Source organism: Balaenoptera physalus (genome assembly GCF_965194825.1).
Source record: "Balaenoptera physalus genome assembly, chromosome: 1".
Classification (NCBI taxonomy): Eukaryota; Metazoa; Chordata; class Mammalia; order Artiodactyla; family Balaenopteridae; genus Balaenoptera; species Balaenoptera physalus.
The window spans coordinates 165,942,346-165,967,518 of NC_138882.1; the positions used below are offsets into that span (position 1 = coordinate 165,942,346).

The window sequence follows — 25,173 nt, forward strand, 5'->3', positions numbered from 1 at the left end:
GTCCACAAACATGCATAGGGTCCCTACCGTTTACCGGGCATTTGCATCCTTCATTTCACTGCCCCTCAAAACAGATGAGAACTCTGAAGCTCAGAGAGGTTAAGTAACTTAGGCATGGCCACACAGCTGGTAAGTAATGGAGCAGGGATTTGAATCCCGGTCTTATTTCAAAATCTACCTCGCTCTCCTGCACCAGGTCCCAGTGGAAGGTCCTCACCTGGGTTCCCGGGACGTTATAGCCTCACATTTCCTCTGAACTGGGAAGATGCTATGAAGAGTTGATTCTGAGAAGAGGAGGGCGTGGCCGGGACCACAGGCCCCGTTGAGCCTGTTCCTTGTCACTTTCCAGGTTCCTGATGGGGAAACTGAGGTTTCGAGAGGCTCCCCGGCCCTGTTCTGACCCCAAGATGCCTGGAGCTGCAGCCGGTGCTCCGGCTGCGTGGAATCCCCAGGAAGCGGAGTGGGAGAAGGGGAGGAGGAGGCAAGGACAGAGGGTCTGCGCCAGGGTCCAGACCAAGTGTGCGGTTGCCGGCCCTGCGCTCCAAGCGCAGCGCCCCAGCTGGGGGCAAGTGCGCGCGGGAGGGGGGCTACGAACTCCCGGGCCTGGCGCTCCAGTCCGTTTTTTGCTGCGGATCCCGGGAAGGGGGGCCGGCTCGGGGGTGGGACTGCAAAGGGGGGGGGGGATTCCCTCCCTCGTGCGCTAGGAGGACTAGCCCCTCTCCCAGCTGGGAGCTCCGGCGGCGGAGCCGAGGCGCAACGGAGAGCCCCGGCGCGGGCAGAGAGCTGGGGGCGGATCGCCCGAGTGGGGCACTGTGGAGAGGAGGGCCGGACCGGGCCGCCCCGGAGGACCGATGCGACGGGTGGGGCGCTGGCCCCGGAGGGAGTGAGCCGCCCGCAGATTGAGCAACTTGGAAACCGGCGGGCGGAGCGCGGGCTCGCTGGGCGCCCAGGACAGTTCCGCGGCGGGCGGGTGAGCCGGCCGCGCCCTCGCCCCTCCCGGGCCTGCCCCCGCCGCGGCTGGCAGCGCGGAGGTGAGTCCCCACGGAGCTGCCCCGTCCTCCTCCCTAGCGCCCCCTTCCACTGGGACCTGGGGCGCCGTGGGCCCTCTCATCTGGGCTTGACCAAGCTGAGTGCGGGGGTGGGGGGGCGGGGAGACCGCCCGAGGAAGGGGACTTATGACTGCTCTCGGGTCGGCGAGGGCGGGGGAAGGCACCTTCTGGAGCCCCTCCTGCGAGTCCTGCCGTCCCCACCCCCGGCATCCCTCAAGCCAGTGGGCAGCCTCCTCGCGGTGCCGCCTCGGGTTGCCCTCAACCCGGCAGCCCCCGGTGATCGTGCTCACTCGAAGTTCTGAACTCCCCAAATTCACCAGACCGATTGTCCAGCACCCCCGAGCCAGAAGCTCTTGATTCCTGGTGTCTTCGCCTCGGATTCCCCCGAGTCCCACGGCCTCTAGCTACCACCCCCAGTGCCGCAGCCCGGGCCCGGGTCCGACGTGGCAGGCGGTGTGTGCCGCGCCCCCCCGGTGCGCTGCGAGGTGGCGCGGCTCCCTGTCCCGCGGGTTCGGGGGGCTGAGGGACAGACGGTCTTGCTTGGCTGGGGAAAGATGGGGGCTGTCTGTTAACCCACGGCTCCCAGGAGGGTCGGGTCGGATTCCGGGTGCGCGAGCTTGGGGCAAGGGTTTTCTTGTGAAACCCACCTCTTGGACCTGGACAGTTCTCTTGGATTTTGGGGGGCAGTCAGGGGGACTTCAGGTCCACCTCCCCTCCCCCTGCACCTGTTGGGCCTCTCCCGATAATAGGGAGGAAGACTCTGAGCGCTTGGAGTCGCGATGGAGGGGCGCGAAGGAGCCTTTCCCCGCTGCCCTTGCCGTTGGGGGGCGGGGGGGGGGGCGGTCGGCCCCAGCACCTGGCTTGGCTCTGGCAGACACACTAATCCCGACAGGTCGGGCCGGCACGTACTAGGTCCCGCCCCCAGCCCAGCAATTCTTCTGCCCCCGCCTGCAGCCCTCTCCACCCGTAGCTGGTCCTGGGGAGGGCTAATGAGAAATTATCTGGATGGTTTACATTTTTGGGTCTGTATCCGGCCCCGGACCGGGTACCAATTTATCCAAATAGTGTTGCAGGGAAGAAGGTGAAAGTTATTCCAGACTTCTGGGGGGACTGAGTCCCCGCCCTCAGCACCACCCCTAGCCGTGCTCCCCTCCCCAGTCTGTCCTCCCCTCCTCGGACCACCTAGCACGTGCGGCCTCTCTCCTGGGCCACAGACTCTGCCTCTGCTTTCCACCCCTTCCCCAAGCTGGGTTGTGCTCTGCACACCTCCGCTCCCTGCGCCTTGCTCTGCCCTCCAGATCCCCAGTCCTGAGCAGCAAACCTTTCGCTCACTGACTAGGTTTGTAACCCCAAGACCCTTAACCTGTCCGTGCCCATAAAGTGGGAATAATTCTACTTTCCTCTTAGCCTTGTGGTGAGGAGTCAGTGAGGGCCTGGCGCATGGCAGGTGGTGCAGGCACGTCATGAATGTGAATCCCTCACCCCGACCCTGGCAGAGACAAAATGCCCTTCCTCACCCCCATGGATGCCTGAGACCTTGATCACTGCCAGCAGTCCCACTGCCGGCTCTGCCGGTGCAGAGTGATGGGCCTCCGAATAGGACCTGCCTGTGCCATGTAGCCCAAGGGGCAGAGGAGATCAGGCAGAGGAACCAAGAGAAATGAGACAGGCTACTTAAAAGAGAGTCATTAGCTCCTATCCCCTCTCTCAGCCTTGGTCCAAGGTTGTCTCTGTGTGTGTACCCACTGCATATGTGTGCGTGGGGATGGGGGCGGGTGGGCGGGGGGGAGGGACCTCCACTCTGGAGGGATGTGGATTCAGGGACCTGTGACATTCTGGGGCTTGGTACTGCAGCGTTCCTAGTCTGAGACCTGTCCTGCCTTTAAAATCAGATATCACATAAAATTCAGAGTTTTACACTTCTCTTTTAAAAAATCAGAAAATCTAGCAATGTGGAGCCAGTATTTCTGCCTATCAACAATCAACTGGAATGGAATAGCAGATGCTCCCTTTGGATGGGACATTTGCCCTCCAGTTCACCCCCTCCACACCCAGTGTCCCTCCTATTTGTTGCTTGTATCCCTGATGGAATGAACTCTTAGCTCCTTTCCAGGGTTGATTCTGTATTGAAACTCTTTCTATCCAGTGATGGGCAAGGAAGGCCAGTGCCACTTGCTCCAGTGACATTCAGATCTGCAGCCTCCTCCCCATTTCCCTGCTGAGATCATGGTTTGATGGGGATACTGGTGGGAGTGGGTTGGAAGATCCTCCCTGGTAAGGATTGGGTGAGCCTGGCACGGGCCAGACTGAAAGCTAAGACCCAGGAGGACTGAGGGGGAAGTAGAGGGAGGGAGAGGAAGGGTGCTAACATCTGCTGAGCATTAACTCTGAAGTGCCAGGCACCGTGCTGGGCAGGCACAGGGAGTGCAGAGATGCATAGACCTGTTCTGCCCCAAGGACCCAGGGGTACTGATCACACAGTGAGACCAAAGCCTCACAGACTCAGGATTTAACACCAGCTTTGTCCGATGTGGTCTTCCTCCAGTGTTTGTCAAGTTTAAGGACTCAGGGCACCCTGAGAATGTATCTGCCAGGGGTCCTCAGACCTCAGTTTGAGAAAGGCCACCATTAAAGTTTAACCCTATCACTTTGAGTGATCACTGGGGCCAAGGCAATCAACCATAAAGATAAATGCAAATATGGACCTGGCGTAACAGTGCTCAGTGTTAAGATTAGTATCCAGATGGTATGAAAACTGTTTCTATTGCTTTTTAGATGACCATCAGAATGTAGACACAAAATGCAGTCTTGGTCATAGAAAATACAGCATTTATTGAGTCCTTATGTGCCAGGCACCGTTCTAAGCAGTTTCATGTATTAACTCATTTAAGCTATAAAAACAACAACCACCCTCTTGTAGATAAAGAAACTGAGGCTCAGACCAGCTAAGCAACTAGCCTAAGGTAACAACTAATAAGTAGCAGAGGCAACATTCAAAGCCAGGCAGTCTGACTCTGAAGTTTATGCCCTTAAACCATCATACTCTACGGCCAGCGTCTGGGATTGTGTACTTGGAGCTGAAGACCCCGGTTTGATAAGCTCAGCCGGACGTCTGCAATCTGTGGGTGATGGAAGTGTGTGGTGGGGGCTGGAGAAGGCGGGAAGGCTCTGGCGGTTCACGCAGGGAGTACTGGAAGGGCAGGTAGGGGCTGGCAGCTGACGGGGCGCTTGGGGGTGGCTGGGGGCATCTCCGCAGGCTCTGGCCACAGCACCAGGTGGGATCCATCAGTCTCATGTAAACACTTCTCACAAGCAGCTTAACCACTTGAGTGTGTCTGGCCTTCAAAGCCGGTGGGAGAGGCCAAGGAGGGAGTGCTGAACTCCCTTGTGGGATAATGATTTATCTCCCATGCAGGTGGGCTCTCCTGGGGCCTCGCTGGAGGCGAAGGGGGAAAGGATTGGGACGGGGTTGGGAGGGACACCTCGGCTCTAGCATTTCAGCTTTCTCATTAGTTAAGCCAAAACTCAGCCAGCTCTCAGAGCAAACCTGTGAAATATTTATCCCCATTTCACAGATGAGGAAACTGAGGTTCAGAGAGGCTAAGTGACTTGTCCAAAGGCATCCTAAGCAGCCGGTGGGAGGGTGATGCTTCTCTGGCACCTACAAAGCTTCTCTAAGACTCTCTGTTTCCTCCCGTCCCTGTGTGGGTGTGGGTGTGTGTGCAGCAAGTGTGTGGGCCAATGGACGTGCAGGCATCTGTTGTGAAAGTGTGCGATACTGTGAGTGGGAAGTGGGTTTTCGTCCCCTGCCTCCCAGGTTGGGCTCCAACTTCCCAGACACATTTCACTGGGGAGGGACCAGCTCCCCCTGCCCCCATCACCCCGGCCAGCGGGTCCACAGACCTGGCTCTCACTGGGCAGGGGGATTATCCCCATTCTCTGTGTCTCTGGCCAGGGCGGGCGTTGCTGCCTCTTTTATCCTCTCACAAAGGCCAGGCCCGCAGGGCCTGCTGTGTCAGAGTTTCTGTGGCCAGGGGAAGCCTTACTTCCTTTTCTCCCGCCAAGCCCAGAGGGCCACGCAGGGTCTGCCAGCTTGTCGGGGGCCACTGCTCTAGCTCCAGGCAGGTGAAAGGCACATTGGTGACTCAGCACTGGGGAGAGAAGGCTGAGGGGTCACTCACAGAAGGACAGAGAGAGCTGCTCTTTGAGAGACATGATGTTACTGCAGCATGAAGTCTGTAGGGTAGACCTAAAGAAGGACTTCCTAACATTGGGCAGGATGGAAACCAGGCAGCTGGTTTCTAGTGATCCACAAGTTTGATTTGAGTGTCCACCATATTCCAACTACTTGGGTAGCCAACTCCCATCCCACGTTAGGGACTCTTACAAGATAGGAAAAGGAGCAGATTTCTTCTACGGGGGTGCCGGGTGGGTAACTTGTAATGTCCAAACGTTCTGAGTTCTCACAGTCTCCTGGGTAGGGGACCACATGGGAGGGTAGGTGGCATAGGTTGGGGGGCCCCATGGTTCCCCAGAATTAACCCTTCTCTCTCCTCCCCCAACAGGTTGGTTTTTGGAGGTGTCCCTGCTGAAGGACAAAGAGTTCTCCCATGTGACACCCCAAGGTGCCTTTGAGGAAAGCTCTCTGGACCTCCTTATGGGCTGATGGAGAAGTGGGCTCCCCACACCCTCTCTGTCCCCAGCTGAGATTATGGTGGATTTGGGATACAGCCCAGGCCTGGGCCTCCTGCTGCTGACCCAGCCCCGGAGGCGTTAGCAAGAGCCCTGTGCCATCCACCCCCCCAGAGACCACCCCTCCTACCAGGGGCCTGGAGCTGGCGGTGACTATGCGGCTGGGGCTGTGTGTGGCGGCCCTGGTTCTGAGCTGGATGCATCTTGCTGCCGGCAGCCGGGGGATCAAGGGGAAGAGGCAGAGGCGGAGTGAGTAATGGATGCGGCTGGACCACCGTGGGCCTTGGGAGTGGTGGTGGTGAGGGTGCTGTCTGGGGACTAGGGCCTTTGGTCGTTTCATTCTATGATGACCATTGCAGATTTCTACTTTGTCTATTACATTACTCAGTAGGTTATCCTGTTTGTGGATTATCCAGTTTGTGGATTAATTTATTGAGATTACCCACTCTGTAGATTACTCACTTTGTCTGTTTTCCCCTTTGTTGACTCTGCTTTCTAGATTAACCCCTCTCTTGAGGGTCCAGTTTGTGGATTCTGCCCTTTGATATAACACCAGCTTTGTGTGGTATCCATAGAAGTGCTTCCCGGCCCGGTGCCCCTGGGGTGCTCAGTGTCCCCCCTTTATGGACAGGAGTTCAGGGCTCCTTTCTTTTAGTGGTGTCTGAAGTGCAGCCCTTAACCCCTTGGGGCCAGGAACCCCACACAGCCTCGTGGTGGGCAACACACATCCCTGCCCAGATCACGGGGCAGAAACAATGGAGCAGAGAAGGTTGTGGGACAGTCCACTGCTGTGGTTTTTAACCCTGCCCAGTGGGATTCAGAGACCTGCACTGGGGGGTGAAGGGGAGGCCGTGGGCAGGAGGCTGGCCCCCCCCACCTTCAAACCAGAGCAGCTTCCCTCTTCCCTGCTTTTGGGAAGATTCCACGTAAGATGTCATTGGAGGAAAGGGTCTTCACAGCCTAAAATACTAAATCCTGTCATTGTACAGATGGGAAAACTGAGGCTAAGAAAGGGGAAGAGATGACATTCCAAAGGACACACAGTCAGTATTGGAACCCAGGTCTCCTGGTTCCTGTGAGCCCAGTCTTCTTGAAAACAGAGCCTGAAGGAGTTTACCTGTCCCCACCATCCTCGCCGTCCTTCCCAGGATCCCATCCTAGGCAGTCCTGAGGGCAGGTCCCCCATTCTCCACTCGATGCCTCCAGGGATGGGGGTGCAGTACCTGCCATCGTGTCGTGGGAGTGGCCACTGCGTGTGAGGGACAGTGCCGGCGAGTGGGGTGGAGGCCCGACCCAAGCCTATCTGTCTCTCAGCATCCCCCGGAAGAGATGTCACGCCCCCCAGGCAGACAGCTCCTCTGAAGTCTAGTCCGACCATCTCTTGCTTCACTTCTGAGGCCTTCCGACCGAGGTCCGCCCGGAAAGGTTGAAAGGCAATGGAGTTTTGTTGGGTCTCCACGGGAGTGGCCAAGGCCAGAACCCAGCCCAGAGAGAGAAGCTCAGAGAACTGGTGAAGCTGAAAATCCCTGGCTTAACAAACAATTAGAGACGGTTAGGTTTAATCAGCAGTGAGGCCTTGATTTTCCTCCCTTCTCATCTGTCGTGGCCAGTATTTTGGACTCCACGGGCCAGATGCGGTTTAGTGGTTTATAATCAGTCTCCTCTGTTTCCGAGAGGCGAGAAAGAATGGGAGAGGCCACTCATCCTCATGTGATGTGCACTAGTGGTCACGCTTCCGCTGGTGAGCCGCACACTCACCTACACCAGGGGGTCAGAAGACCTGGGTTCATCTTTTGCACTAAAAAAAGAGAAAAGTACTGGCCTGGCCATCAGAATGGGCCACTGCCAGCAACAGTCAATCAAATGCAGCGATTTTGATGTGTCCACTTTTGATAGAGCCACATCTCACAGCCTCGGCAGCATGTAGCCCAGTGTTTATTACCAAACGGTGTGACTGACAGACATCCTTGATCACCATCAAGGATGCGACGAGGTTGGGGAGAGGTGTGGGAAAGACTCAAGATGCAACGAGGGTCCAAAATGGACAGAGGCTCGGGGGAATACGGGGGTAGACATTGCCAGGCAATACTTGTGAAATCGTAGCCATAAAGCTTCAAGTGTGATTGTATAGGAATACAGTGAGGGTTACGTGAGATAATAGGTACACATATTGTGAAACCTTTGGGAAATATCAAGCTCTGTATGGTCAGGACGCATGTCGTGTTTTTTTTTTAAATTTTTATTGGAGTACAGTTGATTTACAATGTTGTGTTAGTTTCAGGTGTACAGCAAAGTGAATCAGTTATACATATACATATATCTGCTCTTTTAGATGCGTGTCATTATTATATAAACAACCTGTGGACCATTTTGCCCCAGGGTTTCCATGGGAGTGGAGGAGGGAAGAAAGGATGGAGACAGCACGTGTGGCTGCTCTGGCCCCCACCACGTGCAAGGGCAGTGGGCAGCCTGGGGGGCAGAGGCAGGCTTGCTGTGTATATGAGCCTCAGGTCTGTCGACTCTGCCATCCCGTGACTGCATGCCAGTGGGGCCACCAGAAGCCACCCAGTATAGCTCTGATCCAGAACCACACACCAGTTTTGAGCCCAGAAATGTGTGATCTCAGGTCTGAGAGATGGTGTCCCTGCACAGAGGGGAGAAGTTTAGCTGTGAGTCCTAAACCCTGACAGGGCGTCCTCCTCCTGTCCCACTCACTGAGGACACCTCCCCTCCCCGAACCCTCTCTTCATGCACCCTCACTGACCCTTGCCCTCTGCTGACCGCCTTCCCACCTGGATTTCCTGCCCATCACGGAGCCCTCTTTCCCTCACCATGCCTCTCACTGAGTGCCCCTCCCCTTACTGAGACCCTTCTCCCATCTGATTCCTGGGCCCCTTTACTCAGTCCTGCCCCCCGTGAAGCCTGCATTCCTTCATTGAACACTGACTCTTCCAGAAGCTGGACTCTCCCTTTTTAAAATTAATTTTTATTGGAATATAGTTGATCCACAATGCTGTGTTAGCTTCCGCCTCACAGCAAAGTGAACCAGCCACACGTATACATAAATCCACTCTCTTCCAGATTCTCCTCCCATACAGGTCACGACAGAACACTGAGTAGAGTTCCCTGTGCTCTACAGCAGGTCCCTATTAGTTATCTATTTTATATATACTAGTGTATATATGTCAATCCCAATCTCCCAATTTATCCCTCCCCTCCCCTTCCCCCTTGGTAACCATAAGTTTGTTTTCTACAGCTGTGACTCTATTTCTGTTTTGTAAATATGTTCATTTGTACCATTTTTTTAGATTGCACATGTAAAGGATATCATATCATATTTGTCTTTCTCTGGACTCCCCTTTTTGCCCCTTCTCACTGCCCCGTCCTCCATCTGGAGCCTTCCTCCCCTCCGCCACTAACCGTCTGTAGAGTCCCTCTTCCCTGGCTGAAGCCCCATTCACTCCTTGGGCCATTCCCCATACACCCATTGCGAACCCCCAGAGCCCGGCCCCGGGTGGCAGAGACGGATGGTGAGGAGCCCGCGGGTGAAGGGGGAAGAGACAATTTAACCTAGTGCAGAGGATGTGGAAAGGAACCAGGAGGGCTGCGAGGGCCCAGAGGGAGTCACTCCTGAGATGTGATTTTAAAGATGCGTAGGTGATGTGCAGGCAAGGGAGTCGGGGGGGGGGGGGTGGGGGAGGCGGAGGGCACTCCAGGCAGGGGACCAGCCTGTCCAAAGGTGAGGCATTGGGATGAGGCACAGACTGTGCAGGAGATGGGGTGCAGCTAGGGGTAGCTGGAGGAGTGGTTTCTGGGTGCAGTTCTAGGGAGCCCTGAGGTTTTCACTGGAGCACCTCTGCTCATTCTGTGTTATACGTGGATGCTCTTTTCTACTGAAAAGAAGGGTTGTGCTGTTAAAACAAGAAGCCGAACACGCATTAGGGTAGAGCAGCGAGAGCTGCCTGGAGCTGACGGAGCATCCTGGGAGCGACGCTGCACAAGTGGGCAGAGGTCGGAGGGTGGAGCGCTTGGTACCCGCCAGGCTGAGGAGTTTGCGCTTGACCTGACTTGAGCTGTGGGTAATGAGGACCCACAGAGAGGTCTGAATCAGGGGAGCAGTGTGGTCCAGCTGCAGGACCGGGGTGAGGGGAGGTGGTTCGAGATGGGAGGCAAACAGGCCGGTTAAAGGCTATTTGGGCCCAGCGAGGAAAAAGTGTAGGTCTAAACTAAGCTCACAGCTGAGTTAAAGGATGCCGGATCTTCCCGGGGGATGTGCCCAGGGCACCAGGGCACCAGGAATGGACACATCTCCTGGGAGAGCATGTGGCCTCAACCCGCTCAGCGAGGTCCCAGTTCCTGTCACCCCCCTGCCCTGCCCTTATCCCCACCCACTTAACTCAGGGCTCTCTCACCGAATCTAATTCCTCCAAGACTAGATACCACCCCCAAACAAAGGTCAGCCCTCCTCTGGGTCATGGAGAGTTCCCCTCCCTTGGCATTGACCCTCACCCAACCCCCTGTAACTCCTCATTCCTATCCTGTCCCGCTCCCCACACTTTATCAAGCCCCCCAGTGAGCTCCATCCATATAACCCCCTCCCTGAGCCTCTGCCTCACTCACCACATCCTCAGCCCTACATTCTGGGGGAGCCCTATGCCTGTGTGGAGCTTCACCCCTTACTGGGCTCCCATTCAGAAACAAGACAGGCTCCACCCTCCAAAGCTCTTTCTAATGGGAGGAAAAGACATATTAGCAGATAATAACGACACAAGGTGATGTCTACCATGATGGATTCAAGTACTGGGGGCAGGGAACACAGAGAAATACTCCATCCAGATTTTACATGGAGGTGAGATCAGTGGAGACTTCCTGGAGGAGGTGACCTTAGTTCTGAGGCTTGGAAGAGTTAAGCTCAAGAGGAGGCAGAGAGTGTTCCAGGCAGAAGGACCAACTTGAGAAAAGGCACAGAGGTGTGAAGTAGTGTGATGTGTTCAGAGGAACGAAAATAATTCCATATTGCTTAGAGGTAGTGTGAAGAGATGAGGTGGATGGGATCAGCCCATGGAAGCTTTTTAGGCCAGGTGGAAGAGCTGGGTATTAATTCTGCAGCCAATAGGGAGATATTGATGGGTTTTAGGCAGGGGTGTGACACCATCAGAATTGGGGTTTTGGAAAGATCTTGAGATGAGAAAGTTGGGGACCTGGGAGAAGTGAAGTCCCTGGAGAGGAGGCACTGTGGCCAGAAGCCATTCTTCAGGGGGGTGGGGGCTGAGCCACCCTGGGGCAAGGCCTGACTGTAGAAACATCAGCCCAAAAGGGGTTTGCATGAGGATGAAAGGGGCTTGCATGAGGATGAAAGGGGCGAGAAGCACCAGGGAAGGGAGGAGGGCACAGCCTTGCCTTCCTGGCTCATGCAGTGGGCTCCACTGAGTGCCTGGGAGTGGGGGCAGTAGGGTGGGAGTGGGAAGGGCAGAACTGCATGAGGGGGTTTTGTGAAGAGCTTGGAAGGAGGCTCCATCAGCTCCCTGAGCGCCCTCTCCATCACTGAGCCCACGCGTCCTCAGCCAGGCTCCAGCCCTGCCAGGCTGCCTCCCCTGCACGCAACCCTCCCGTCAGGGGCACAGAAGCCCGAGGCAGCATTTCAGATTGTGAATCTGACCACGCTCTTCTGAGGTCCCTTTCCCTGTCAATAGACTAAAGCCCTATTTTCCATTCTGTGGATGCCCTCGGATGGTCGGTGCCTCAGAGCCTTGGCACAAGCTGTTTCTCCTGTCTGCACTCCCTCTTCACCTAGCCTGCTGCGTAAGGGCACGCCCTCCATCGCTCCTCCAGTCCTCACAATGTGCAGCCAGCCCTAGGTGGGTGTTTGTTGCTACATCTCCACATCCCCAGTTCCTAGCAGTTCTGACACGTGTTAGGTGTGCGGTGAACGTCTGTGGAATGAATGAGCCTCGGTTTCTCCCTTTGAATCATTATGTAACCTCTGCCCATACCCAGCATCTTCCTTGGACACGCCCCCACCCCGGCACACACAGAGCCCCCTCCACTCTGGCTTTCCATCCCCTCGCTGCCCATCTATTTGCCTCACTAAGCCGAGAACACCCTTTGGTTCCCATTCCCCTTGATAAGTGTCTCTTTCCTCATTGGACTGCCCCTGCCCATTACCAAGCCCCTCTCCTCCTTGCTGAACACCGCTCTCCCTTCCTGAGCCCCCAGACCTCATGGAGCTCAGCTCACTAGTCCCTTGTCCCTGACCCCAGCCTCAAGCCTCAAGGCCTGTCTTACCACCTGAGCCCTGTATCTTGACCCTCCCGTATCCTTGGGTCTTCACTCCATCACTTCACCCTGCCTCTGTCTTGTGATCACATTCCCCACCCCCAGCTGGTCTCTCCTTTCTGTCTGTGTTCTCTGACCCCCTCTGTCCCTCTCCTCACTTTACCCCCCCCCCCAACTTCTATCCCCTCCACTCACTCTTCAGCCCCCTGTGGTTTGCCTGGCATCCCACCACTCCACCAAACTGCCTTTCTTGAGGTCACCCAATCACCTCTTAGTGCACGTGTTGTAGATTTGCCCAGGGCTCCCCAGTCATGGTCTCCTCCCAGCCCTGGTCCCCGCAGATCTCGCCCTTTTCCACTCGGTTTCCATCCCACCCCCCCCCAATGTCCTTCCATCTCTCCAACTATTCCTTCTCAGCTTCTTTCTGGGCACCTTCCTCTACTTGTGTGTTGGATGCGAGTACTTCCCAGACCTCAGCTCTTGGTCCTCTTCTCCAGCTGCACAGCTCCTTCCCCCGGGACGCTTTCCTCTCCCACGGATTTAACCCCCAATGATGGCTCCCAGGACGGATCCCTGAGTTCTCTCCCTTCTCCATAGCCGGTCTCTTGAATGAGATGGTTCTCTTTCCTCACCTTCCTTTACCCTTCAGCCACTGCCCTCCACTCTCCACCCCCACCAGGGATGCCACTAGCCTGTTTGTGGCTGATTCCTCACGTGACGTCTCAGAAGCGTTTGGCGCTGGACTCCCCCCTCCTCCCTTGAGCGTCCTCTTCTCTTGGTTTCCGTGATGCAACGTGCTTTAGAGTGTCCCTGCCTGTCTGAGTGCTCCTTCTCAGCCTCCTAGTTGGCCCTTCTTTTTCCATCCTTCTCTTCCATGGCTAATGCCTCTCCTCACTGTCTGTACCCTCTCTCCTAGTCATCTCATGGACCTCTAGGCCCTTGATGACTGTTTTATATTAAGGACTCCGTGTCTCGATCTCCAGGCAAAATGTTTCTCTTGAGTTCCAGACCCACAGGTTCAGCTGCCTAGTAGACACCTCCCCCTGGATGTCTCATGAGAACCACAAACTCAACACAACTCATCATTGCCTCCACCCAAATCTGCTCTTCCTCCTGTGGGCCCTCTCTTGGTGAAGGACCAACGGCTACCCCACCACCCAAGCCCAATGCCTAGGCATCATCCTTGACGTGTGCCTTCCCCGGGCTCTCACCCCACGTCCAGTTCATCACCTAGTCTCATTGATTCTACCGCCTGAATATCTCACCCGTGTCTGCACCTTTCCATCCTCTTGGTTCAGCTCCATCTCTTTGAACCTGGGAGTCCTCCTCCCTCCAGGTTTGCCATCCCTACAATCTGGTCTCCACACCACAGAGTGATCTTTCTAAAATAGAATTCTGGCCATGTCTCCTGTTTTAAAGCCCCCGGGGATTCCTCATGGCCTTTAGGATAATGTCCATACTCCTTTATAAGGGTTCGAGGCTGTTCCTCCTCTGGCCCCTGCTTCCCTCTCCACTCACTCCACACACCAGCCATGCTGAACTAATTTCAGAGCCCCCGTTGGCCGCACTTTCTCTTGCATGTCACTGAGAGCTCTGAAGGGAGATGCACACAGAGATTTTTTGTTGGTTGAGTCGGGGGTGGGCAGCAGGATTCTGAGAAGGCCCTTTGCAAATCTGTCCTTAACAAAAGTGATAAAGAAGAAATAAATGAGTTACGGGAGCATAGTGATAGAGGCCCACAACTGGGACACCTGGATGACTTTGGTTTTTGAAACCAAGGCAAAAACCTAGAGGGAGTATTCATTTCAATAATGAATTAAATAAAAACCTTGAGTATAGGCAACTTAATATCTTTGAAGTAAACGTGGTACCTAAAATCTACAGTGACTTATTAATTTGTAATACAGCTGAATAATGGCCCAAAGTGGAAAAGTAATCCCAAGGGGGCTCCCTCATAACTTCGACACCACATTTGGAGCCTTTTTTTTCTCTTACAATGACCCAACCAACAAGAATGATATTACGTTTTAAATTCATTGATTAACTAATGGTAACGTTGACTCTATATAAATAAATTCTCTATTTAAAAAAATCAGTCCGGCCATGCTTTCAGTTTGCATGTCACCTTGTATTGTCCTACCCCCTGGCTTTCATAAACTTTGTCCCCTCTGCCTGGAACACATATTGGCTGTGAAGCCTTGTTTAAGTAATTCGACCTCTCCATTTCCTCATCTGTGAGAAAGAGGATGAAAAAAAGTAGTAGTACCCCCCTCATGGGTTGTGAGGATCAAATGAGCTAATACTTGTAAAGCACTGAGAGCAGTGCCTGCCACAGAATAAGTGTTCAACCTTTAGGAATAAGCTGCCATGATTATGATTTTGTTGTTGTTGTTTTATTGTTGTGTTTGTTATTCCCCTCTTCTCTTCCGTTCACCTTTCTCTTACTCGTTGCCCTGTTCTGAAATCAGGGATCATTCCTGGAGCAGGTGCTCCTCCCTGCAACCCTGCAGAGTGGGCATCCTGATCTCCCTATTTTGGTGGTGGGAAGGGAGGCCCACAAGATGCAGTGTTTCACCCAGGGTCACAGGCTGGGCAGTCGGCTCAGGTCCAGCCAGCTGAAGCCTGAGCTCTGCGTCCTCCGTTGCAGCACGATCCCCTGCCCTCTCTGTTCTGAGTCCCCTGGCTCTCTGCATCCAGCCTGTATCTACAGCTCCTTGCTGCCTGGTTCCCCTTTTAGTGACTGGCCCCACCCATCCCCTATGCCGGAACCCCGGGGAAGCACCACAGCCTCCCCCCCGCTCCGATTGGTCACCGTGACCATACCGATTGTATTCCCTAAGCAGCTCTCATATCGTTTTCTCTTCATCTCCACTGGACAGAACTTGGTTTAAGACTTTCTCATCTTTCTCACCTGGATGATCAGGTCAGCTTCCTCCCAAAAGGTCCTCCAGTCTCTGGTCTCTCCCCAGGCTGCAGAGGAAGCTTTCCAACATGTAAATCAGACCGGGTCTTGCTCCTGCTTGAAACTTGCCAATGACTTCCTGTTGTCTAATCAGCTCTGAGAAAGATGGCCCCAAAACTCTGAGAAACAAGGGCTCTGTGGCCAAAATGTCTCAGAAATGCAGTTCACTCTTTCCCCATTTTAGAGAGTCACTCTAATTCACAGGCGCATAATAAAGGCTGCAAAAAGTAAAGAATCCTGTTTAGACTTGTTGGACCCGGTGGTTCTCAGTCTCACCTGGTGCAATGGCCTTTTCTCCACATCCTTCTATGAACATTTAGGGGAATCACGTTCCAAGGAATACTCTTTGGGAAATGCTGCCCGACAGGATGGAATTCAAGTCCATTGGCATGATATAAAAGGCCCCTCCTGATAGGACACCTTATCTTTCACTTGTACCCCAAATTATCCGCAATTCCCTTGGGGTCATTCTGCACCTCTGTGGTCTTGCCCATGGAGGGCCCTTGTCTCCACTTCCCAATGGACAAATCACTACTTATTCTTCAAGAGCTGGCCCAAGTGGCACCTCCTCTGTGACTCCTGCCTCCCTTATTTCTGGGTCCTCTATCGCTTGGCCTTGTGGCTGCCGGCATGTTCCTGGTTGCGGGTCTGTCTGCACCCCTGAGAGGTTAGTTCAGCGTGGCCAGGCGTCTTTCCCTCCACGTCCCCAGCACTCACACTGCACATGGTACCTGGGAGGGGCCGGGTGAGTGTTGGCTGAACAAGTGAATGAGGAAACAAGATCAAAGGCCTGAGACTCGACTCTGGGGCTGGGGACCACGCTGGCTCAAAGGATGGTTCCAACCTCAGCACCTTTGACATCTTGGGCCACATTGTTTTTGTAGGAGATGCCCCCCGCATCGTAAGATGTTTAGCGGCCTCCCTGGCCTCCGTCCCCCAGATGCCACTAGCAAGCCCTCCCCAGTGTGATAATCGAAACGTCTCTAAACTTTGCCAAATGTCCTCTGGGGAGCAGACTCACCTCTGCTTGAGACCACTGTTGTGGACGCAGGTTATTCCAGCTGTCTTCCTGTCTCTGGGCAGGTGACCTCTTTCTCGTTATGCCTCTTGTCCTTAAAATTTTCTCAAGGACGAAAGCCCTCCGTCCTTACCTGAGGCTGAGCTTTCCTTCCTCTGGGGTGGGGGTGGGGATGAGGGAATGTGTACATTCCAGGATGGGTGCAGCTTCAGTGCCTCCTCTGGGGATGACGGAGCAAGCCTGGAGGGTGAGTTTGTGTTGTACCTGGACCTAAAGAGGCACTTAGGGTGGATGGCAGCTCTTGCTGTGCTAGTTCCCTTGAAGGCAGATCCTGGGGAGGTTTATAAAGCAGCCTTGCAGAGAGCTACCAGCCTGGCCTGTGCTTTCTGAGAAGCACATTCATTCTACGGGCTGAAACGCCTGTCTACTCACTTCCCATCCTTGTGGGAGCCTGGGAAAGATGGAGGTCTCTCCCACAGCTGCCTCTCACCCTTGCTCCATCCTTGCAGTCAGCGCCGAGGGGAGCCAGGCCTGTGCCAAAGGCTGTGAGCTCTGTTCAGAGGTCAACGGCTGCCTTAAGTGCTCACCCAAGCTGTTCATCTTGCTGGAGAGGAACGACATCCGCCAGGTGGGCGTCTGCTTGCCGTCCTGCCCACCTGGATACTTCGATGCCCGCAACCCTGACATGAACAAGTGCATCAGTGAGTGTGGGCGGGGCTGGGTAAGGGCGCCGGAAGCCCTGGACATGGGGCGGGGGTGGGGTGGGGCGGTGCTTTGAACTGTTGATGGACTGCAAGAGGAGTAGAGGGATACTGAGGAGGGGAGTTCTTGATGTAAATATCCAGCTGCTGACCAGACCTCTCCCCAGACTTCCCACCCACGTTTCCAACCCATACCGTAGCCACATCTCCTCCCTCCAAACCTGCACTGACCCTGTATTGGGTCACTCTCAGTGTCCCAACCCATCACCCAAGCCACAGACCTGAGAGCCAACCTCTCATTTATGCCCCCACCCCATCCGTCCAATAACCAAATTGTGCCTGCTTCATCTTCTTTCCATCCTCACTGTGATGGTCTTATTCAGGGTCCCATCACGTCTCTCCTCGACCATTGCAATAGCCTGTTCATCTGTCCCCCAACCCTCCTCCGGGTCCCTTCCACCCTCCCTCTGCTCTGCAGCCAGAAAGATGCCTCTGAGACACGTAACCAAAAAAATCACTGCTGGTTCCACTGACGGCAGGGAAATTCAAGCCCTGGTCAGCCTTCTCTCCCCACCCTTCTCCCCCCACTCTTCTCACTCTGCTCCGCTCTCTCACGCCAGCTACCGTCCCACATGCTCCAAGACACATGCTGTCACACCTCCCTCTCAGCTGGGGGACATGCAGTGAACACTCTCCTGTAAGCAATGTCAGTGACCTTCCCATTCTGTTCAGAGCCTTGGAGTTTAGAAGGCATTTCCAGACCTCCTGTCAGTTGAGCCTCACAACCACCTTTGGAGGGAGACGGACTTAAGTGATGGTACCCTTTTCATAGCTGATAACGTCGAGGTCTCAGGGGAAATGACTGATCCAAGTTCAGCCGACTTGGGTTCTAATCCCAACTCTGCTGCTTATTCACTGTGTGACCTTGGGCAAGTCGCAGCCTCTCAAAACTTCATCTTCAACATGTGGGTGCTTTGCTTTTACCCCCTAGGGTTGTTGTAAGAGGCATATGGAAGCCCTCAGGGTCTGGCACTCAATAAACAGCTGCTGTTATTCTTACTTTCATTCATATTTTGCCTGCCACCAAACCCAGGAATCAGAGGCCAGGAGGCACAGAGGAGGGTGGGGTGGTGTTGGGAAGCTTGTGAGAACGGAGGTAGGACCCCGGGACTGCCCTCTCGGTCCTCAGGGATTTGGAGTAGGGCGTTCCTGGCTGTGCCAGCTTCTGGGAAACTGACATCCCAGGCTTCAGGGGCGGAGACTGGGAAGAAGTCAGCTCCACCCACAATCCAGGAGGGGAGAGATTGTGAAAGACCCCTCCAGCTTCTAGCCTAGCCCGGCAACCCACTCTCCCCCCACTTCCCCAGAGGAGGGAGAGCTGGCAGGAGGGCTTCAGGGAGGGACCCAGGAGTCCAACCAAGGTGGTTCCTGGAACCCGGCCTTGTAGAGGCAGAGGAATTTGCCCTGGGATTGCTCTCCCCTACTCCAGGCAGATTCGTGCTGCCCCGGGCAGGAGGAGAGCCAGACTCTGGGGTGTTGTGGATGCCCAGCAACAGGGGGAGAGGAGACCACACAGCCACTCTCGGGGTGTCATTGTATCCCTCGGTTCAGCTCTGATTAGGTGGTCCTTGGGGTGCCATGAGAGGCTGGGACGCTCCTCTCGCCCCCACTAATCTCCTCTCCTCTGAAACCGGCTCTCTTGGGCCTCCCCTTGGGCTCCGGGGCCTGGGATTGGGTTGGGGTTGAGGTTGGCTGACCGTGGCAGGAGTCCCAGCCAGCCCTCAAGAGAGGCTGCTTTGGCCTCCTCTCCCCCATCCCCTTGCCTTCCTTTCTCTCCCTCCCAAGACTCCCCTGTGGTAATTGCAGCCCCAGGCCCCTGTCCTGCCCTGTGTGAGTGGGCGTGGCTGGGTGGGCACGGGGACCAGGGGAGGCGTCCATCCGCGGCTGAGCCAGAGGCCCCCAATCTGGCCCTCTCCTCAGAATGCAAGATCGAACACTGTGAGGCCTGCTTCAGCCACAACTTCTGCACCAAGTGTAAGGAGAGCTTGTACCTGCACAAGGGCCGCTGCTATCCCGCCTGTCCCGAGGGCTCTGCGGCTGCCAACGGCACCATGGAGTGCAGCAGCCCTGGTAAGGCAGGAAGGCGCGGCGGGCAAACGCTGCAGCCCAGGGTCCAGGACCCCGGAGGAGGGGCGGGCTGGGGGGATCCGGCCAGAGAGAGCGTGGGCTGGGCCCTGTTCAGCGAAAGCGCATCACCACCGCCCTCTGAGCTTTCCCTCAGGACTTTTCTGACTTCTGGACTAAAGACGCCTCTAGCCTGGGGCTGCGGCTGAGAGCAGATGAGAGGGGCTCCCCTGGGGTACCCGGGGCCAGGGGAGGAGACATGACCCCCTTCTCCTCTTGCTTCCCTCCCCTCCTGCCAGCACAATGTGAAATGAGCGAGTGGTCTCTGTGGGGGCCGTGCTCCAAGAAGAAGAAGCTCTGTGGCTTCCGGAGGGGCTCGGAGGAGCGAACACGGAGGGTGCTGAACGCCCCTGGGGGGGACCACACCGTCTGCTCCGACACCAAGGAGACCCGGAGGTGCACGGGGCGGAGGACGCCCTGCCCGGAGGGTGAGCTGCGGCCTCACCTCCCTGGGGTCGGGGATCAGCACAGCCACGGGAGTTCTGACCCCCTCTGCTTCCTGCCTGTGGCCCAGGAGAGGGCTCAGGCCAGGACCCCATGCTGCGCAAACCCATGCCAGGCAGAGAGTGGGCCCCGCAGCTGTGTGATGGGCCGGGAAGCTTCTATGGCCCTATCCCTCCCCATTTCTTCTGAGCCAGTGGATGTCGGCACTGGAAGTGCCCTCAGAGGTCAGATGATGGGAGCATGGAAGGGGGTGTTAAGACCCAGAGAGGTGCAGTGATTTGGCCAAGGTCACACAGCCTGCAGGTGGCAATGATGTGGCAGTGGCGTGGGGTGGAGGAGTGGCGGGGGGCGGGGTGGTGGTGCCGTCCTGCCTGTCCCGAGAGCTGCAGTGACCATCTGGGAGATGCCCTTGGCCCATTGGGATCCAAGGTCTGAGGAAGACGTGAGGAAGAGGAGGGCGTCTGGTTCATCGAGGGGTGGAGGGTGAAAAGGCTCATGGGACCCCTTCTCAGTACCCATGTTGCAGCGCCCTCTGCAGTGGCTGCTTCTCAGAGGAGGCCTTGAGGGGACCCCGACTGCCCTTGGGCCTCCTCCCCGCCTCCCCACGCCCAGCTTCCTCACCACATTCCTCCTCGGGCCCTTGGCCATGCCCAGGGCCTCCCTGCTGTGTCAGGACGCCCTTTGTTGACTCTTACAGGGCAGAAGAGGAGGAAGGGAGGCCAGGGCCGACGGGAGAATGCCAACAGGAACCCCGGGCGGAAGGAGAACAAGGAGGCGGGTGCCGGCGCTCGGAGACGCAAGGGCCAGCGGCAGCGGCAGCAGCAAGGGACAGCGGGGCCGGTCACCTCTGCGGGGTCCACCTAGGGACACTGTTCAGCCTCCGGGCCCGTGCAGAAAGAGTCCAGCACTTCTCTGTTTGATGAGAGCTTTACCGAACTCGAGCACTGGGGGCAACGCATACACACACTCTCCACACATACACGTACACACAGATACGTGCACACAGACCCCATGTCCAAACGTGTAACTGACATACATGCAAACGTGTGCACACGCGGACACACACACACACAATCGAGGTTACCGGAAGACACTTCTGTCCCTCGGACATCATTGGGTTAGCAGGGCAGGGAGGCAGAGGGGTCATCTCTGCCCTGCAGGGGGCCTAGTGGCACACACTTGGTCTGTGATGCTCCCAGTGGACACATCAGAGAGAACATTTTCCAGCGTCCAAGCCCAGACCCTGCAGAGTGGCGGCTTCTGGAGGAGCTGATAGGACCAGCCTGGTGTGGCAGACCGCAGCCAAAGCTTGAGGAGTGTTCAGCGTCTCCAGCTGTGTGACTTTATCTTTGGAGAGTATTGTTACACCTCCATGATCCATATCAGGGCTTTCCTGACTCTGAAAACTGCTTAAAGGTTTATTTCAAATTAAAAATGAAAACCAAATGACAACAGTAGCCACAGGTACCACGTTTCTTTTCAGGGTGTGGGGTTGGTAGAGTACACGGGAGCAGGAAGGGAGAGGGCTGAATTTCAAGAGACCCCTCCTGGTCTAATTTACAGAAGGTCCAGAGCAGGAAGAAAACTTTGGGGATATGTAGGGCAGTAACCAGATTCTCTACATCTTTGTTACTCAGAGTGTGGTCTGGGGACCAGCATCAACATTATCACTAGGCAGCTTGTTAGAAATGAGAATCTCAGGTCCCATCCCAGACCTGATGAACCAGTCTGCATTTTTACAAGGTTCCAGGCGACTGGCGTGCACATTCAAGTTTGAGAAACACTGCTCTAATTACCTCTAAGGATGGAATAAAGGTCTCGGCCAGCTTGCAGCAGGAAGGATTCTGGTCAGCTGTAAAGGGAGACTTCCCCCCTGGGAGAGGTAGAATCTATATACTGAAGGGCTATAGTGGCACTTCTAGGGAGAGGGGGCGCTCAGACTCTCTGAGATGGTTGGGGACCGTTGGACGGGAAGGCAGAACAGTGGATAAAATCACTTCTTGTGGTGTTCTGAAGTGTCCACTGGCAGCCATCCGGGCACCAGGCTCTGGACGAATGTTTGGTTTGCAGAGGGGAGCCAGACAGGGGCCTTACTCTCATGGAAGTTAGAGGTTGGTGGGGGAACAGGCATGAATCAAGTAATCATTTGAATAAATGTATAATTATAAATGAGAGGAGTTAAAGGCAGGCAACCACTGAAACATACACATAGCTATGAAAGTAAATAAAACTAAATAAAAATAAAAGACCCTATCTCGGGGAAGCTTTTTAGAGGAGGTGACATTTGAGCCAAGCTCTGAAGGATAAATAAGAGTTAACACAAAGACGAGGAACGGCATTCTAGACCAGTGCTGTCCAATAGAAATATAATATGAGCCACTTATCTCATTTAACATTTTTCTAACAACCACATTTAAAGAGTAAAAACAGGTGAAGCTAATTTTAATTATATCTTATATTTAACCAAATATATGCAAAATGTTATCTTTTTAACATGTGATCAATATAAAAAATTATTAGTGAGATCTTTTACATTCTTTATTTAAACTAAGTCTTCAACATTCTGTGTGTATATTTACACTTACAGTGTATCTTAATTTGGACACTAAATTTTCACCAGGAATACTTGATATGTATTTTGATTTAATAAAAATTCAAGTCGAAAAGTAGATTCACATACCCAAAGTGTTTAAAGAGTAGATTAAAATTTTCTGATAACTGAATTGAATATGTTTAAAATTTTTAATTTAATTAATTGAAATGAAATAACATTAAGAATTCAGTTCTTCAGTTGCACTGGCCACGTTTCAATTGCTCACTAGCTGTATGTGGCTAGTGGCTACTGTATTGGACAGCATAGTCCTATATAGAGGGCACAGCACATACAAATGTCCTGTGGCAGACAGGAGCTTGGTGTTCAATGAACTGAAAGAAGGCCAATACAGCTGGGAGGCCTGGAGGGCAAGAGAGGTGAGATGTTCCCAGAAAGGTCACCTAGAGTTGGGTCTTTATTCTCAGAGCCAAGAGAGGCCGCTGAAGAGTTTTAAGCAGCCAGCCCACAGGATCCGATTTGCAAAAGGCAAGTCTGATCATGTCGGCCGTTGTATAGAAGACAGATTTTCGGGAAGCTGTTCAGGAGGCTGTTGCTGTCATCCAGGTGAGACGTGTTGCAGGGTTGGACTGGGGTGGTGACAGTGGAAATGGAGAGAAGAGGACACAGTCAGAGGTATCTGGAAAATAAAGTTGGCAGAGTTTGGTGATAAACCGGACATGGAAAAGGGGAGAAAGGGAGAGGGAGGTGTCAAGGACAAAGTCCCCATTTCTGGCTTGAACATCCAAACAGAGGATGGTGCTGTGTTCCGAATGTGGAACTCATGAGGAAGACCAGTTTGGGAGGAGAAAAAAGACCAGAACTTTGGTTTTGACCGTGTAGAGTTTGAGACATCCTGGTGACGAGGGTGGGTAGACATTGCGTTGACACAGATACAGGTCTAGAGTGCACAGGGGACGTCTGAGCTGGAATGCCAACTGGCGTAGAGAAGATCGCTGGGGCTGTGGGTTGGGAAGAGCCCTGGGTGAAGAGAGGCCTCAGCACCCAGCTCTGGGCCCTCCAAGGATAAAGATCAGATAACAGAGGATCGGTTGGCAGAAGAGTCAGAGAAGGAGCAGGCAAAGGAAAAGCCAAGGGAGTGTCACGTCCCAGAAGCCAGCAAGCAGGAGGGGAGATCAAGAGGACCAAAAGCTGCTAGACACAAATAAACGAGGCCAGGGAACTGACCGCTGACTTACAACATGTGCACCTGTAGTGGCCTCAGCCAGAGCTGTTTGGAGAAGGTGATGGAGGCAGAATTCAGCACAAGTTCTTTCCAGAAGTTTAGTGGAGAGACAGAGAAGTAAGACAGGGGCTAGAAAGAGATATGGGCTCAAGAGAGTGTCTTTTTTTTTTTTTTTTTTTTAGGTGGGAAAGACTAGAAAATGTTTAAAACCTGCTGGGAAGGGTCCAGTTAAGAGGAAGAGGTTGAACACACAGGAGAGAGAAGGGGAAATCAGTATTGAAAGACTCTGTGGGGAGGGACAGCTCTTATAGGAACAAAGAGACGGTGGTGCCGGAGAGGGAAGGCTGGGAGGTTTGGAAGTGGGGAATCTCAGGTCTGTGCACCTGACACACTGTGAGGCTCGACCCACCCATACCTCTGAGCCCCTTCGCTGCTGGTCAGGAGCCTGGGCGGTCATGGGCTGGCTCCGGCTTCTCCCCTAACCCCTTACTTTGCCTTCTCTCTCTGCCCCGGCTCTGTCTTTGCCAGTCTCTCTAGCCCTATGCATCGTCCGTCTCTGATTTGGTCTCTCTGCCTTTGCCCCTCCCTGTTTCTCTGACTCTGTCCCTTCTGTGTCCCACTTTTTGTCACCGTGTCTTTCTCTGTTCCCACCTCATCAGCCCCTGGCTCTGTCTGTGTGTGCCGTTGCTTCTCTGTTTTTCTGTCTTTGTCTGGGTATCAGGCCCCGCATGTCTTGGCTGTCTCTGGCTCTGATTTGTCCCCATCTCCCAGAAGCTCAGGTCCTCGCTACTTGAAGGGTGGCCATGGATCAGCAACTTTAGCCTCATCTGAAAGTTTGCTAAAAATACAGACTCTCAGGCCCCTCCCAGACCTAGAAATCGGAATCTGCCTTGTAACAGATCCCCCAGGTAATTCACATGCATGCTGAACGTTTCAGAAGCACTGCCCTCAGCTTTCCTCTAAAGCATCAAAGCCAAAACCCAGAATCTTAGAATCAGAGTGAGCTGGACCTTCCTGTATCTCCTGCAACATCTGGGTGATGCCGAGGCATTCCGCTTCTCCGCATCCCTCCTAAAGCCGCTCTTGATGCTTTAGGCAATTAAGGGAGGGAACTTAATAGGAGCTCCAGGGGGTCCTGAGCTTCCACATCTGCAGAATTACCGGTGGGAGGGAATTCTCCTGGTACGGATATACTGGTGCGTCCAGGTACAATTCCAGTGTGTCCTTGCAAACATTCCCACCTGGATCTACCTGCATCTGTCTCACTCTGTCCTTTCAAGACTAACAATGCTTTTTTTGAGCTGGAGGTAGGGTATGGGTTTCAAGATGGGGGGGGGGGCAGTTACCTGCTCGCAGCCTTAGAAGCAGCCCACCTGAGGCCGGAGACCATAGGTTGGATGAGAAGTCACACTTTGTGATTTTCAGAGTGAGGGTGTGCTGGAGAGAGGAGTCATGTCAGGATTCCTAACCCTGGGACTTCCCTGGCGGTCCAGTGGTTAGGAATTGGCCTTCCGGGCTTCCCTGGTGGCGCAGTGGTTGAGAATCTGCCTGCCAATGCAGGGGACACGGGTTCGAGCCCTGGTCTGGGAAGATCCCACATGCTGCGGAGCAACTGGGCCCGTGAGCCACAACTACTGAGCCTGAGCGTCTGGAGCCTCTGCTCCGCAACAAGAGAGGCCGCGATAGTGAGAGGCCCGCGCACCGCGATGAAGAGTGGCCCCCACTCGCCGCAACTGGAGAAAGCCCTCACACAGAAACGAAGACCCAACACAGCCAAAAATAAACATAATAAATAAATAATAAATAAAAATTTAAAAAAAAAAAAAAAAAAAAAAAGAATTGGCCTTCCAATGCAGGGGACGTGGGTTTGATCCCTGGTCGGGGAAATAAGATCCCACATGCCACGGGGCAACTAATCCCCTGTGCTGAGGGGCAACTAAGCCCATGTGCCCCAACTACTGATGCCGCACGCCACAACTAGAGAGCCAGTGCTCTGGAACTAGAGAGAAGCCCACACACCACAACGAAGATCCCACATGCTGCAACTAAGACCCAACGCAGCCGAATAAAT

General features: G+C 54.3%; 1 protein-coding gene across 2 annotated transcripts; it reads left to right on the forward strand.

The window, feature by feature from the left end:
* The first annotated feature begins 709 nt into the window (after positions 1-709).
* On the forward strand, positions 710-23,358 carry RSPO1 (R-spondin 1). Of its 2 annotated transcripts, XM_082424634.1 has the most exons (6): positions 710-1,031; positions 5,615-5,990; positions 16,507-16,698; positions 18,679-18,828; positions 19,122-19,310; positions 20,024-23,358. In XM_082424634.1, the coding sequence occupies exons 2-6, from the start codon at positions 5,897-5,899 to the stop codon at positions 20,188-20,190; spliced, it is 792 nt and encodes a 263-aa protein (XP_082280760.1). In that variant the 5' UTR covers positions 710-1,031; positions 5,615-5,896; the 3' UTR covers positions 20,191-23,358. The 2 variants fall into 2 exon arrangements, with proteins under 2 accessions (XP_082280760.1, XP_082280761.1); XM_082424635.1 differs by lacking the exon at positions 710-1,031 and having other exon boundaries at positions 2,867-5,990.
* Positions 23,359-25,173: the final 1,815 nt, after the last annotated feature.